The sequence below is a fragment of the Motacilla alba genome, chromosome 7 (genome assembly GCF_015832195.1).
Source record: "Motacilla alba alba isolate MOTALB_02 chromosome 7, Motacilla_alba_V1.0_pri, whole genome shotgun sequence".
In the NCBI taxonomy this organism is placed as follows: domain Eukaryota; kingdom Metazoa; phylum Chordata; class Aves; order Passeriformes; family Motacillidae; genus Motacilla; species Motacilla alba.
The window spans coordinates 7,634,704-7,650,131 of NC_052022.1; the positions used below are offsets into that span (position 1 = coordinate 7,634,704).

The following is a 15,428-nucleotide window of genomic DNA, read 5'->3' on the forward strand; positions in this document are numbered from 1 at the left end:
TCCTCTGCTCCACGGGGAAGCGTGGAGCTGTTGCGGTCCTGAACAAAGCGCGGTGATTTCGGGACCCGGCGTGGGGCCGGGAGGCTGGTGCCTGTGCCTCGTACCTGCGTTACATAAGCACGCCCGTACCCCGCTACCGCAGCGGGCTGGAGGCGCTTGCAACCGAGGGAAGAGGCGGCAGGAGGGAACGGGGAAGGTAGAAAGGAAAAAAAAAACCCGGAGCACGAAGGAAAGAGCAGCCAGCATAAACTTTCTACTGCAGTCTTACTCATTCCGGCTGAGAGCACCGCGGGCCCGGCTTTCCCAGAGCGGGGCTGATCCCGCTCATCTCCCCAGCCCCGGGGGCGAGGGCGGCGCGGCCGGCTGGGCTCCGCCCGCGGCTCCGCTGGGTCCGGGCCGGTCCCGGTCCGGAGCCGGTCCGGCGGGCGGGGCGGTGCCGGGCGGGGCGGAGCGGGTCCGGCCCCGCCGGGCGGAGCTGCCGCGGCGCCCCGGGGTGCGGAGCAGCGCAGCCGGAGCCGCAGCCGGAGCCCCCCGGCCGCTCGGAGGCGCCGGGAGGGACCCGCGGGCGCCCCGTGCCCGCCCGGCGCCGCCGGCAACATGAACCAGACGGCGACCGTGTCCCACCACGTCCACTGCCACTCGTCCCGGGGCGTCAAGGTAGGGCGGGCGGCAGCGGGGCTCTCCGGCCGCCCTCTCGCTGCCGCCGGGCCGGGCGGGCGCGGGGAAGTTCGGCGGAGCTCGGGGAGAGGCGAGGGACAGCTCCGGCCGCGGGTCCCGCCGGGCGGCGGCACCTTCCGAGCGAGCCCTGCCTAAAGTTGCCCCGAGCAGGCGGCGCTCGGCACGGAGCTGCCGGTGCCTCCCGGAGCGCTGCTCCGCAGTGCCGGCACGGCAAAGGCTCTGCTCCCGGGAGGCGGTGTGAAATCGACTTGTGGGACGTGATTCTGGTGGTGCGTGCTCGGAAGGAGCCGGGAGCGGACGGGACGGGGTGCTTGCTGCTGGTGGCGGTGTCCTGGCGTGCGGGAGAGTTGGGTGGATGCTTTGGCCGGGCAGTGGAGGAGATCCTGCTGGGGGAAGAGTCGAGGGAATAGAGGGCTCTGTCCTCGACTGCCTTCTTGCCCAACCTGTGACACCATCCCGCCTTTGCATTGATTGAAAACTACTTTCTAGCCGAGTTACTGCACTCTGGAGTGATAGAATGAAATCCCTAACCAGATTGGTATTCAGTAGGAAGTACCTCTGCAGAAATAAGTGGTTTTTTGGTTTCTTTCCCTGAAATAAAATAAAAACACAGTCAGTGACAATATTTGATTAGTGACTCTTAGTCCTGAAAAAACAACATCTAGAAATTTTACACCAGCTATTTTGTTACATAAAACGATGCGAATGCCTGAAGAGTTCACTTCAGTGCTTTTCTGTGGTTGCAGGCTGTGCTTGGGTTTGTGTGGGGTGAGGAAACCTGCTGGGGCTTCACTCCTTGTGCTGCAAAGCTGAGGGGTCTGGGGTTCGTTTGTCTTCTCAGGAGGATCAGCTGAACTTCACATCATGTTAGGAAATTCTCAGTTGGGCTTTATCCCATTAGTGCCGGGAATAAAAATCATGACTTAGAGCTGAGGCAGGAGGGGATAAAGGTATAAATCTTCGATTAGCACTGTCATTTTTATATAGGCTGCATTAGGCTGAGCAGTGTATGATCAGTAATGCAGAATGTCTGCAAGCTCAGGGATGGGGACGGGGGGTTACCTGTGGCTCTAATGACCAGTTGTGTGAGGTATAACTGTGTCCATCACACCATAGACCAGCCCCTTAGTTTATGCCCAAATAGGCAAGGTCATGGAAAATGAGGAATTACAATTGCCCTGGCCTACTTCAAAGAGTCAGCAAATATAATCTTAAATTGCTTAAAACCGTTTCATCCTCTCTAGGTCTATCTCTGAAAGTACTAGAGGACAGAGAGCAGTGTGATACTTGCTCTGGGAAATATTCCCTTGTTATGTTTGGAACAGCCAATGCTAATTTTTCACTGCCAGAAACATTTATTAAATTCATTTGACTGGACTTCTAAGCCAAAACAACAACAACCACCAATATCAATATGCCATTAAAAAAAAAAAAAAAAGAAAAAGAGCCAGAGGAGTCAATAGTCTTCAAAAAGAGAGAACATGAATCAGAGCCTTCTAGACATGAGTCCATTTTACAACCAACACAGTAATACTGATGCCATTAGAAAACTGTCTCATTTTTCTGCTCTTAATTCCATGTGTCAGGTGTGAAATGTGCTTTATAAATAGTTCTAAGTGCTTCAATGCTGAGCCAATGGATACTCCATGAGAAAGTATTTACGACTGTAGAGGAGCAGTAACTTCCCTATGGTAATGAGGACCTTGTATTGGAAATTACTTCAAAAATACTTCATTAGTAACCAGACAAATAGAAATTGCATTTTAGGTATGACTTCCCAAGAAACAGTGTTAGTTCTAGCAGTTATGAAGATTCAAGGAAAAAGGTTACAGGAAAACTTCACACCTATTGGAATGAGATCCCTAAAACCCCTTATTTTATTCCACTTATATTTCTCCCCAACACACAAAGCTGTGACATCTCAGCTCCTGTGTTAACATCAATGCAATGTTACTTCTCAGTGGTTTTTGGATCAGCCACTCTGCTTTGTAGCACAGCATAAACTTCTAGATTCACGGAACAAGAAGCAGAATGATCCACTTGTCCACTAAATGGAATCCTGCAAACCTCATCTGTGCCATTTCCCTCTCTGAATCACCCTGGGGCTGCAGGAGGGCTGGTGCCTGCATGGAGGGACACCCCTGGGCCTTTCTCACATCCATCTTTGTTGAGGGATGGGTACAACCTTTTGCATCCATGAACTGAGTGCACTGCATCCAAAGTAAGTTAGATGACGGAGAAACAAGCTGACAGAGGAAAATGAACATTGAGCAAGGAAAAAAGCCTAAAGATACCAAACCCCTTGGATAAAATGCCAAATCTCCTACAAAAGCCTTTTACCTCCAAGACTCTTAATAGCTTGTCCTGAGGTGATTGCAAACCTCACCACCTCACCACCTTGCTGACACTACTGTGTGCAATGATCTTTCACTCTAAGATGTGCAACAAAAACTTACAGGGTCTAGCTGGGAATGCCTAATACCTGCCTCATATCTGTATCATTACATGCTTGACTCCAGGATCCCCCCCATGGCTATGAAATTGGTTTTATTCTTCACAGTTTTGGCTCATCTTTTCAACACAGCAAGCAAATTAGCTCTTCCAGGAGAATCACTGAGTTTTGTGCACTTCCATGTTGTGCTGATGGCCAAATAATTTTTCAACATTCTTTTTCGTCTGACAGAGAAAAATTCTGTTAAAACATTGTTTGCCTAGCTCAGAGGAAAGAAAGAAAAAAACTCCACAACCCAGAAAATAGAAAATAATAATTATCCTGGCTAGCTAGGAAAAACAAACCAAACATCTGTGTGAAATTTACCAGGGACTGTGGAATAGAAAAGTTCATGTCTTGCTCTTAACACAGTCGTGATTACAATTTGCTCTTATTAAAAAAAAAAAAAAAAAGATGGAGTTAAGCTAATATTTCTGTGGCTTTATACATTCTTTAATAATAAAATAGTCTTTACCAGATCACAACTCTCTGCTGTTATCAACCTCATATTGATCTGACTGTGAGCTGGATCATGGAAAGAGTTACTAATTGGCATTTCAGAAGCACATAATTACTGTGTAATAGAATATGTATGTTATAACCTTTTACTCTTCTTTCTTTGCTGCCTTCCTTTCACTTTTATTTATTCATTAGCTCTTAGATTGTAAACTATAAAAGGAAAGTGCAGCTATGTCCTTAGCAAAAATTCTGCAGCAAGTTTGATTAGTGTCCAGGGACTGTATCAGCAATTTTTACATTTCAGGTTTATTGTAGTAGTGTTGTAGCACCTGCTAATTGATGGGTAGTGGTGTACTAATAGTTTTCTTATTTACAATTAGGTTGAGGAGCAAAGACTTTAAGGGGGTTTGTAGTGTTCCCTTTGGACTTCTATGTGTTTGGAGCAACTAATTTCTTTTTAAACCAAACCTGTGCCTTAGCAGGAAAACATCTGCCCACTCCTGCAAACTGCAAACCCATCTCCTCCTACAGAAAGAGAGCGAGAGAGAGAGATAATCATATCTAGCTGTACCTGGCCATAAGGGCTGCTTGGTCACACTTTTTGGGTTGAAACTTTGAGTAGTTGGATCTTTGAATGCCCACAGCATGTGCACTCACCAGGCCTCATGCAGATAGGAGAATCACTGCAATCTACCAGCTGCTTAGGAAATAAATCCCTTAAAATGAGAGCAGCGTTTCTGAAATCCATTACATCAAAAGCAAGTCACTAACAGATAATCTCAGTGAGTGTTCAATTATGAACTAGCCAGGATACACAGCAAAGGGCACAAGTGATACAGGGCTGTGGCATTGGTAGGAACACAGTCTATGGCAGCATAATGATGCAAAAAAAAAAAAAAAACCCAAATGAGTGGTACATTTAAATGGAATAAGTTTTCATGGTGTTTTGTTTAAGGCAATATGGAATTTGAGCAGTGGTGTGCCATGTGCCAACATGTTTGTCTTGCTGTGTGAGGAGCTACAGCTCCAGGGAAGTGCAGTGTGGTGGTGGCAGGAGGCAGTCTGGCCATGGGGACACATGTCACTGTCACCTTCAGGATGTGGCCAGCTCAAAATTCATGCTTAGAACAAAGTAAATATTTCTATTTTCCAAAGCACTGAGAAAATGTACAACACTCCTGTGTTTATTCAGTTCTTGAGACTCTGTCTGGAGGTGTATAGTGACCTGTTAGGGGACTCCAAAAATTACAGGTTATAGCACTCATCAAAGAGACTTGCTTGGAACATGATAGAAATACCTTAAGTGTTGTTGCCTGAATGCATTTTTGTTAAGTGGAGTTGCTGGTGTGATTTATTTGTATTTTGTAGACCAAAACTAGTGCATGATGACACACACAAATATGTGGAGACAAGCTGGATGTCTCTAGGTGGAAATTTGAAGAACAAATTACAACTTTTAAATCTTCCCATTTCCATGTATTACCTTTCTGTATTTTTTCAGTCTCCTTGCCAATCTGTATTACCAGAGAATAACTGGGGCCTTTTCCTGTTAAAAAGTCAGTACTTTGTCACAAGAAGGGGCAGGGAAGAGGGAAAAAAAACAACATTTGGAATGCTTATATTTTCTCCTTCCAGTCTATGAATAAAAAATTGCTCCATGTCAAAGGTAACATCAAGATTAGTTTTTATCTTGTACTGGTTAACTAAAGGAGAGAGAGAAAGGGAAAGAGTTGCTATCAAATCCCCAGCTGATGCCATAAGGAGCAGCACAGTGTCTCCATAGGTCTGGTGCTCAGGCCCGGTGTGTCCCAGGAGCAATTGCCCAGCAATCCACAGCCAAGATGGAAGTGGTGGGGGTCTCTCCTTGCAGGGGAGCTCAGTCCCATTGCCTGCTGTGACCTTGCTGGGAGGGTATGTTTGCTGCCACTTCCTTGCTTACAAATTGTAAATATGCTTTCAAAATTTCCACTCTTAATTCCCCGCTCTTTTCATAAAACTTCAAAGCAATTAGTGAAAAGTGCAGACCCTTTTATATGCGTGAGTATAACCTGATTCTGTGGTATAGCTTTGATATATATATATATATACACTATATATATATAATATACAGCCAAGCCCCCCCCCATGTATTTTAATACATAGATAATTCATGGCTTTTGGTGTAATGCTGACCATAGGGATTTAGAAGGCAGTCACTTTAAAACTAATAAACACAAAGATACATGAACATGGTAGTAAATTATAATTAATAATGGCTTAGTACTTTCCTGATTGTAATCATATAATTTTTTTCCTACTGCCCATCATTACTTTAAGGAATAGGGCATTAACTTTGATTCTCTTTGAAGCCACTTAAGTTATGGGTCTGTGAGTGTTACATAATACCTTCCTGAATGGACACCACATCATGAGGAATTTAATTTTTCTCATTCTTTAATCCAAAACTGTTTTACTAACCATGTGTTAGGAAAATTTTGTGCTTATTTGGTTCAGTATTTCATTCTTAAACTTAGCATAGTAAGACTGGCATGCAGTCTAACATATGAGCATTGCTTTGTAGTTTGCTTAGGTCCTGTTTAAAGTTTTTATCTAAGGTCCTCAAATTGAATTATAAATGTTAAGTTATGCAGCATCCAGGTTTGTGACTGCGCTGTGTTAATCATTTGACAGGTTTTTGGATCAGTGACTTTGACTTCTCATGTGCTGACAACACCCAGTGTTACTGGCAGCATGTGCCAGAAGCAAAGCAAAATTAGCTTCTGTGGCTCTTAAAAATGAGGCACCTGATATGGCAGAATGCATTGGGGGCTTTTTGTTTCAAAGGCAGAGAATGAGACAGGCAGTTTTGTTACAATGTGAATGGAACCAAGAGTGATTCACAGCTATATACGCCAACCCAAGGGACCTGAGGGAAGGAACACCTAGAATGAGAGTCATCAGCTTAATTAAAGACTCTCCACAGTCCTGAGCTGTGAAGCTAATGCAATGGCTGCAGATGAGGGTGTGATTTATTTCATTTTAAATTTAACCGGTGAAATAGTTTGAGTGAATTATGCTTTAAAATGCTAATTTCTCAGTGCTGATGGCAAAGGCAGCTCCAGTGCCCAAGCTGGGTGGGTGGTGGGTGTGTGCTGTGGGTCTCATCCCCACATCAGGAGTGCCAGAGGGAGGGAGGATGCTGGGCCCTCCAGGGAAGCAGGATAATGTCCAAAGATGTTTAGAGCTTAGCGATACTGATGCTGGCCTTGAGCTGCTGACCTCTTCCCTGAGGATACATCAGAAAAATAATCCAAAGTTAGAGTTTAAAAAAGGAAGCGAGTGGAACTGGAGAGAAGGAGACGGCTGTTTGAGCTTGTGTGTGACCTTACCAAGGGAAAAGGATGGGGAAGGTGAGCCCTGGGGAAGTTCTGCAGAAAGTTGAGAAGGAAGTAGAGATGATATCTGAAGGACACCTTGAGGCAGTGGCGGCAGCTTGGCAGGAGGAGGCAGAGACAAGGGAGTTTCAGGGAAACAGAACCTGAGTGTGACTGGCTGCTAACGGCAGCTGGCAAGTCAAGGAAGATCAGAATGGGGTATTGTATTCTGGCTTCAGCTAGGGAGACTGCACTTGGGATATTGGCTGTTGGGTTAGATTACGTTGCTAGATCTGACCTGTCACACAGAAGTTGTTGCAGAAAGTCACAGCCCTAAAGAGAAACCAAGAGACAGAGATAATGTACTTCTTTGGAGAAATGACAGAGATGAGGTTTGCAAAGTTATCTCACTGTGGAACCCCCAGAAGCAAGGGAGCACAGTGTCTGCAGGCTTCATGCTGGGGAAAAAACTCATAGATATATGTGTATATTTGGAAGAGTGAGGCAATACGAGGAAAAAGAAAAATATATGCACAGGGTTTGTTATAATTAAGTCCACTGTTTTGTGTAGTAACATAGAAAAATAACTAAAATAGTGCCAAAACCATGAGTTTGTTGGGAAAGTTATGATAATAATTATGCAAATGTTTCACCTTTAAGAAGAGGTGTGGAGAGCATACAGTCATAGTATTTTGCTAATTTTTGTCCAAATTTGGCTACCTGTGCAGCAATGGTTTAGCACTGTGGGAGGCAATAACAGTATACATGTGTTAAATTATTTTTTAAAAATTTCAAGTTGTTTTAAGCTTATTTAATAATGTTAATTGGTGTGGCTCATAAAAAATGAATATTTCATTACCAATAATAAGCCTATTGCTTCTTGTACAACCTGAGCTACTTCTGCAAGTAACGGATGTCAGGTGTAGTCATTCAGGGACATTTCTGCATGAGGATTTCTAAGAATTTTCACGTTAGCACAATGGTGGTGAAATCAAAATTAAAGCTATTTGTGTAAAAGAGTGTGCAGCTGTGAGAAAGTTGCTAAACACAGAAAAATTGATGCTGTTCTTTTAGAGGGTAACACTTAGGTTTTATGTTCCTGCAGCTTGAGAAACATGCTAATGCATAATATCAAACTTGCCTTTACGTTTATATCATTAAAAAGACAAACTTTGTTTTCAAAGGTGGCTGTTCTTAAAGGTGGTAATTGTGTTCCTCCTGCTGCTGGGAGAGCCCCGTGCCTGATCCCATCCCAACTGTCCTTTTCACCAGTGGGGCTTTGCCCAGGGACATCCCTGGCTGGCAGAGTGTCCTGTTCCTCGGAGAGGAACCTCTGTAGGTGCAGTAGGGAGAGAGTTTCACACCCCGTGGATAGGTGAGATGCAAACATTTTCAGTTCTGACAAAACCAAGACCTGCTGAATGTTTTTCACGGGGGGAGGGAGGGAGAAAGCTGGGGCAGATTCCTGTGCCTGGTGGTCACGCTGGTGGCTGTAAATGCTCTGTTTGTGCTCCTGCAGAAGGTGGAGAGGAGTTTCTCCAGGGCAGAGGATGGTGCTGGAGCTTTTCCCCGAGCTCTGCAGCACCATGCAGGTCAATGCACCAAAGTCCATTAGCTTAAGGGGAGCTGATTTCTTGGTGCCAGTGGTGAGGGCTGGGTGTGCCTCTGGGGACCCCATTTCCTCAGCCCCTGCCGCCTGGGTAAACGATCCGTCAGAGATCTGGAATGGTGTCTCTGAACGTGCTCTTCACTAAAACAGTCAAGGAATGAAGAATATTTGTTTAAATTCTTGTTTATTAGCCTTATTTATGTTTTTAAAATTGTGGTTTCAGGAGTGTAAAGGCAAGAATCTATCCCTTGGCTTAGTTTTTCCCTGGGTATTATAGATGAATAGCAGGCTTATGTTTTGAAATAAACTTTTTTCTTTTGTAAAATCAATTGCTTAGGCAGGAGAGTTCCTGACTTCCCAATTAAGCAATTTATCTAAAAGAAATCTTTTTTTTCCCTTCCCTTCAGAGCATTAAACCCTTACTCAGCTTGAAAGCTACATCAGTCTGCCAGTGTGGGATTAATGCCACAAACGTTGCTGCTCATATTTGCTGCAGAGATGACCTGCAGACATGACCATCATGTTAAAAAATAGCTTTTATAATTCCTTGAGCCTGATAACAGAGCCAAAAAACCTGCTTCTGTTTTCCTGCATTTCTTCTTACTGGTTAGAGGAGGGGAGGAGGCACAAGATGTGGTGCCTGTCCCCGATGGCCCATCCATCCCTGCTGCCTCCTGGGGCTTGGGCAGTTTCTGGAATGGCTTTCTGGCTGCAGTGGCTCTGCCTTTGCCATGTCCCTGTCCCGTGGGCACCACGGGAGCATTGGCACACACGGGTGCCCCCACGGGCTGTGTGTGAGCACAAAGCCTGGCATCCTAAAACCTGCACTGAGCCTGGTCCCACTGCGCACCAGGAAGACTTAGGGCTTACTTTGGCTTTTTGGGTAAATCTAGGGAAGGGAGGAGACTTCTTGTTTTCCTCTTGACCTGTTTGCTTGTTGTCAGTATAAATAAGTTTGAACATGTTCTGAGATTATCAGCACAGCTCCTGAACACTAAAAGGAATCAACCCCTCAAATCTTCTGAGCTTTCCCATCACTCACATTTTACCTGTACAAGAAAATCCAGGTGTGTGTGTGTTTGTGGCACTGAGCAGCACAATAGTGTGTTTATTCACACTCTGAGCTAACCTTGCTTTTCTGAGAGGCTGGAAGGAAATTGCTGTGCTTCTGCATTTTCTTGTGGGACATATTAGTTTCTGCTGCTCGTAAGGATCCTTTCCCCAAGTCTTCTGCTAATCCAAACCCAAAAAACCATTCTGACAGGGCTGGAATGACTGACTAAAGGTTTTCTTGCTGTAATTTATACACATATAAATAATTTCTTAGTTGATTTTTTTTTTCCATAAAGGACATAATGCCTTATTGATGGAGCTGAAAACTGGAAAGCTGGAATTTGGGGTAGACTCATGAGTTCTGTTTCCCCTGGTGGTAACTGTTCATCCAGGCAGAGATTCTGCAACTGTTTCTGCTGGGCTTTTCCAGGGAACCAAAGGTGGCTTTCAAAGTTAACAGTTTCTCTTAGGAGGTGGAAGGAAGCTTTCCATGGCTTGGCAGGCTGACCCAGCTGCCCTAAAGGTCAGGGTGACCTCAGCACTGCGGCGGGCAGAGCTGGGACCTCTCTCGCTTTTCCTTTGTGGCTTTCTGTTTTCTTCTGGGTGTGAGTCCTCGTGGGTTGTTTGCCTGGAGAATCATGAGCAAGTGAACCTCTGTGGCAGAAAAAGAGATAGTGCCGGTCACTGGGCAGCCTGGAGGGAGCTTAGTCCCTGTGTTGCTCTGTTCAGCCATGCCTGGGGCAACAGTAATTCTGGGGGGGAAGGAGGCAAAAAGAATATGGCAGAAAAAGACTGAAGAGAATGAAGGGGGAGAAAAATTAATCCCTCAGAGCCACTCTGGTGGCCTCAGGAGACGCATCTGTTGATGGCACATCATACACACCTTGCTCATATGAGCATCTCCATGGTTTGGGATGATTTTTGCTTTCTGAGGTGACAGGACTCTGCTCATACTAGAAACCTTTTCAACTAATTTTTTTCACACAATATTATCTGGCTGCTGGGAGTCAACCAACAACCCTGGATTTGTCTGTTTAAAGACCCAAAATATACTACCCATGGCTCTCTTTCCTGGTGATTATTTTTAAGCTGTGAATTTCCTACATTTACCTACAGTAAAATCTCAGCTGACATCCAGAGTACATATTTTTTGTGTAGATTTAGACTGGAGTTTGAAAAATCTCAGTTTCATAATTCAACAGCTGTAATGTGTTTTCTGGGAACATTAGTGTTTCTGAAACTTGATTATGCAAATATTTGCAGAGGGCAAACAAATGCTCAGCGAACAAATCCATAAAATAATTAAGCAAAGATTGGTGGTTTTCTATTTTCATAGTATTTCTATTGGATTCAATTTTCATAGTATTTGTGTCTCTCTAAACATTTCCCAAACATTTCCCATGCCTCTTTCCCCTCAGTGATTTAGAAGTCCCTGGTGACATTGATTGCATCCCAAGAGAGGTCACTTTTACTGGTGATACCCATCAAAAAGCTGATGCCATGTGAAGAAATTTTTTTGAGATATCTTTACAGATATTTTATAGATTCAAAGAACTTTTCTGGCATCATCAGAATCATAATACTAAGTGTGTTCAAATCTGACAACTCTTAAAAGAATGAAGAAAAAGAATTCTAGATGACCATTTTCCCCTTGGTTTTTGGTGGGCAGCTGTGCTTTTCCATATCCAGTACTTAAATACCAAGTCATTGAGTTGGTTGTTATGCTGTGAAAGAGATTTATTTTGTGAGTTATAACTAAAATTATGTTGTGTCAGAATTTTGTGATTTTAAAGTTGTTTTTTGTCACATTGGCTTGAAATTCTGCAGGTTCACTGTAGCAATCCTGAGACAGGCAAGTTATATTTGGATTGAGCTCTAGACACAAGGAAGTGAGAGCCCTACCAGGCTTTGTGTTCCCAGCACAGCTCTGTCATTTTTGTACTGGATTGAGCAGCATAAAATAAATGCATTTATAGTCCCAGGCAGTGTTCAGAGTGACTGTTGTGCATAAAACTGCTTGCTGAAGTAACTTGCCTGATGCTGCAAGAGAAATGGGCTTACAGAGAATTTGGGTCACTATACCTAAGATGATTTCTGTAATTAAACTGGTTCGCATTTTTACATGAAATAGTTGAAAAAGCTTTTAAGTTTCAACTTGTCTATCCCTTTCCTCTTGAAATATATTGTTATAGCTTCACATCTAAACCATTTAGAACCAAATTTTGACAAAGAAAAAGAATCATCATTGCAGGACTTTGAAGAACTTCTTTCTCACGTTGAGAAAGATGTATAAGCATGTATTTTCTGTGTGTGTCACCCTCCGAGTACTCTAGCCTTACGAAATAAAGCTGGCATGGGTTAGATGCAATGGAACGTAAAAAGACTGAGTTTGAATTAAAAGGAAATAATAGCTGATACTCAAGATTTTTATGTTTCATTTTTAAACTGTAATCAAAAAAAATGGTGTGTTCTCTCATTTGATGGATGCTGCACACGCTGCAGAAAAAGTGCACTGCAAGATTTTGGAAAAGTGCCCACAACTGATACAGTGGGATTTGGGAAGAATTTTATTTTTTATGGTTTGGTATTTTTTAAAGCACTAACAATTCTCAAGCTGCCTTCTTGCTTAGGTCAATTATTTTTGAGGAGGGATGCAATGTGCTCATTACTTTCCAGTATTTCTTCTGTGTTGTTACTGCAGAGAAAGCAGACAGTAAAGTATCTGAAAGCCCGAAGATCAGTCTTTAATGATTTTTGCATTTAGAGCATAGGAAGGAAACTACTAACATTACACTTTAACACAAATTTTTGTTTCTATTTAATGACTTTGAATGATGACTTGTGTGATTGATCATGCACACTTACACAATCAGCATTTATAGTTTAACTTTTTTAATTAAAATGTGGAATACCTACAGGTATAGGCTATATAGAGTAGTATGTGATAATGTAAGAGTTCTCCAGATTAGTAATGTGACTGTTTGACAAACTCTCATAATGTCAAAGTTTAAATTATTGAATAGCTACAATTCTGCTGTACAAAGTGCAATGTAGATCATGAGACATAAAAGGAAGCATGTTCCAGATGAAGTAGCTGAGTAAATATATCATCTAAGTGGTTGATAAAGTAGCTAAATTACTGTAAACAAACAATAAAACATCTTAGAGGAAATATCTCAGAGAAATTGCCTATTGAAAGCTTAAAAAGATAAATGCAAATTGTAAATATGTAAAGGCCGGAGGGCAGTTTTTTGATAAAAGCTGTAGGTTCTCTTGGCTGTCTGTCTAATACAGATGATATCCTTGAACAGTAATGACTATTCCCTCTGACACAGAGTAAAGCATAGCAGATGAGAGTGGATATAAGATGGACCAAATCTATTTCTGCCATTAAATACTTATAGAAATATTTCTGGGCATTGTAATATGAAAATGTTCAGTGAAAGGAAAATGTTGAGACTGTATACATCATTAATCAATTATAAGTCATCTTAATGGATAAGAAATTACTCCCTAGATATTTGTTTTATTAGTGAACTCAGTTCTGCAGCGCATCAATTCACTGTATACCACATAAACAGCTGTTTTTTTTGTTTTTTCTTTTCTTCTCATTATCTTTGATAATTTTAGTTTCCAAGAAAATATCCATGGAATTGATCTCCTCTACCCCTAAGGCTGAAGATGCCAAATATATGATTTTATACCAAAGGTATTTGTGGAAGCATCAAAGTTCTTGTCTGCCAGCCAGTGGCCAGATGCCATCGGCAGCAGAGGTGGCTGGGAATTTTCAAGCTGGAGCCAAGGTGGTGTAAAAGTGTCCAGGGACCCTTAGAGCAGCCTTGCAACACTTTCTCATCTTAGGAGAAAGATGGGGTTAGACTTTTTAGCTGGGCCTATTGGGGTAAGGAGAGGGGTAATTAAAATTTAAAGAGAGTAGATTTAAACTAGACGTAAAGATGTGTTTTACAATGACAGTGGTGAAGCACTGGCGCAGGTTGTTCAGAGAGGTGGTGGAAGGTCCATCCCTGGAAACACTGGATGTCAGGTTGGATCGGGTCCTGAACAGCCTGGTCTGGTTGAAGATGTCCCTGCTCACTGCAGGGGGGTTGGACTAGATAAACTTTAGAGGTCCCTAACAACTCAAATTATTCCATGATTCTATAAAAAAAGGAGAAAATTAAAAATGCTGTGAAGCACAGCAGAGTTGTCAATAATATCCCCTCCCATCCAAAGGGAGGCAGCCTGGAAGAGCTGGAAGAAATTGTGTTTTGTGCATACATTGCTCTGTGGTAATGTTCTCTCTTTATATTGTATTTTTCATCCTACTGCCTGTGGACAACTCTCATGTAGATGAAAAGATAGTGGTAATGAGATGAGCTGATAAATCTTGCAAAGAAAAAGGGGAGGAAAAGAGAAAATATTGCAACTGTTTTCAGTAAGGGGGCTTGCTTGAAAATACTTAATGTCTGATTCTCAGTGTTTTCTCAAAATGACACCAAAAAATAAAGATAATAAAAAGTTTCTAAGATAATGAAGATAGTAAGAGGTAATACCAAAATGACACTGATAACCCTTCTGCATTCAGTATTATTTTATGTGACTACTTTATTCATTATGATTTATGGAGAATATCCCTGGCTACAAAAGCTAGATAATAGATGGGTTTTATCTTTTTAATAACAGATCTAATCCCACAGCCATTATGTAATCAAAATTTCTTCTTTTCAGACATTTTTTTGCATATATTTTTCTGAGTCAGGTCTGTGATACTTAGGAGTTTCCATAGGTGGCAATTTATATTTTCAAAAAACACATCAAGAAATGGTCATGTTCTTGCCTCATGCCAACATGATGAGCAATTAAGCACTATTAATTCCCTTCTGTGATGGACATTGAAACAAAGAAAAATATCTCTCACAGGGCTGCTGAGGGCTTGGTGTTAGAAGTGATGAGACCTTGAGGGTTTCTATCTCTTCTCAATACCCAGCTGAAATACAATATTCAAGAGGAAAAGAACTAGTCTTGTTTCATTTTGAGACAAAGTGTCAGAAGTTCCGTTGATTTTTAAGAGGACAGAGTTACTGGGTAGGTGACTCTTGATTTCTCTATAGGTCATCTGTAGGCTCTTGGACAAGGTGCAGAATAAAGGTGCTGTTGTATTTGGTTTGGATTTTTTAAATTTTTTTTTCTTTCAGCTCGGAGGCATTTGTATTCACCTTTCCTTAAGACATAGTAGGATCTAAAATTTGGAGGAAGGATATTCTCTAAATAAAAAATATTATTATAGAGAATGTTTAATTATCTTTGCAGTGTCAAAGTAATGAACTGATGTAATTGTGATCTTCATTGCTGTGTGAAGAGCAGAGGAGGGACACAAAAAAGCTAATGAAGATCTTCCCTGTCCAGCCACATTTGATTGATTTGCTTGTCGTTCAGTGAGAAATGGCACAGAGCTGGGAAATCTGCCTGGCTCTGCTGAAGGAGTTTGAGTTATGTTTCTTAATAATATAGCTTTATATTTAGTGGTGAGTTACAAAGATTTTTGCCCTTCTTTCCTGAAGGCAAGATATGATCCAAGTTGGCTGATGAGAAGAAAGCTGGTGGTGTTGAGTGCCATCAACATGCATCAAATGATCTTACGAGGGAACTTGATCATACAACTTTTTGAGGCAGACTCCAGGGCTTCTTGGATCCATCATTTCTATGTAGAACACTGAATGTGCTGGAGGAATACACAGCATGTATAATGCATGCTGTAGCAGCGTGCTGATGAAATGTGGATGGA

General features: G+C 42.3%; 1 protein-coding gene across 1 annotated transcript in view; it reads left to right on the plus strand.

The window, feature by feature from the left end:
* The first annotated feature begins 473 nt into the window (after positions 1 to 473).
* The window catches only part of DPP10 (dipeptidyl peptidase like 10), a 431,963-nt gene continuing 417,008 nt past the window's right edge, over positions 474 to 15,428 (plus strand). The window contains exon 1 of the mRNA XM_038143005.1: positions 474 to 657. Within this exon, the coding sequence (XP_037998933.1) occupies positions 598 to 657 (60 nt within the window). The 5' untranslated portion in view covers positions 474 to 597. The remainder of the gene's footprint in view (positions 658 to 15,428) is intronic.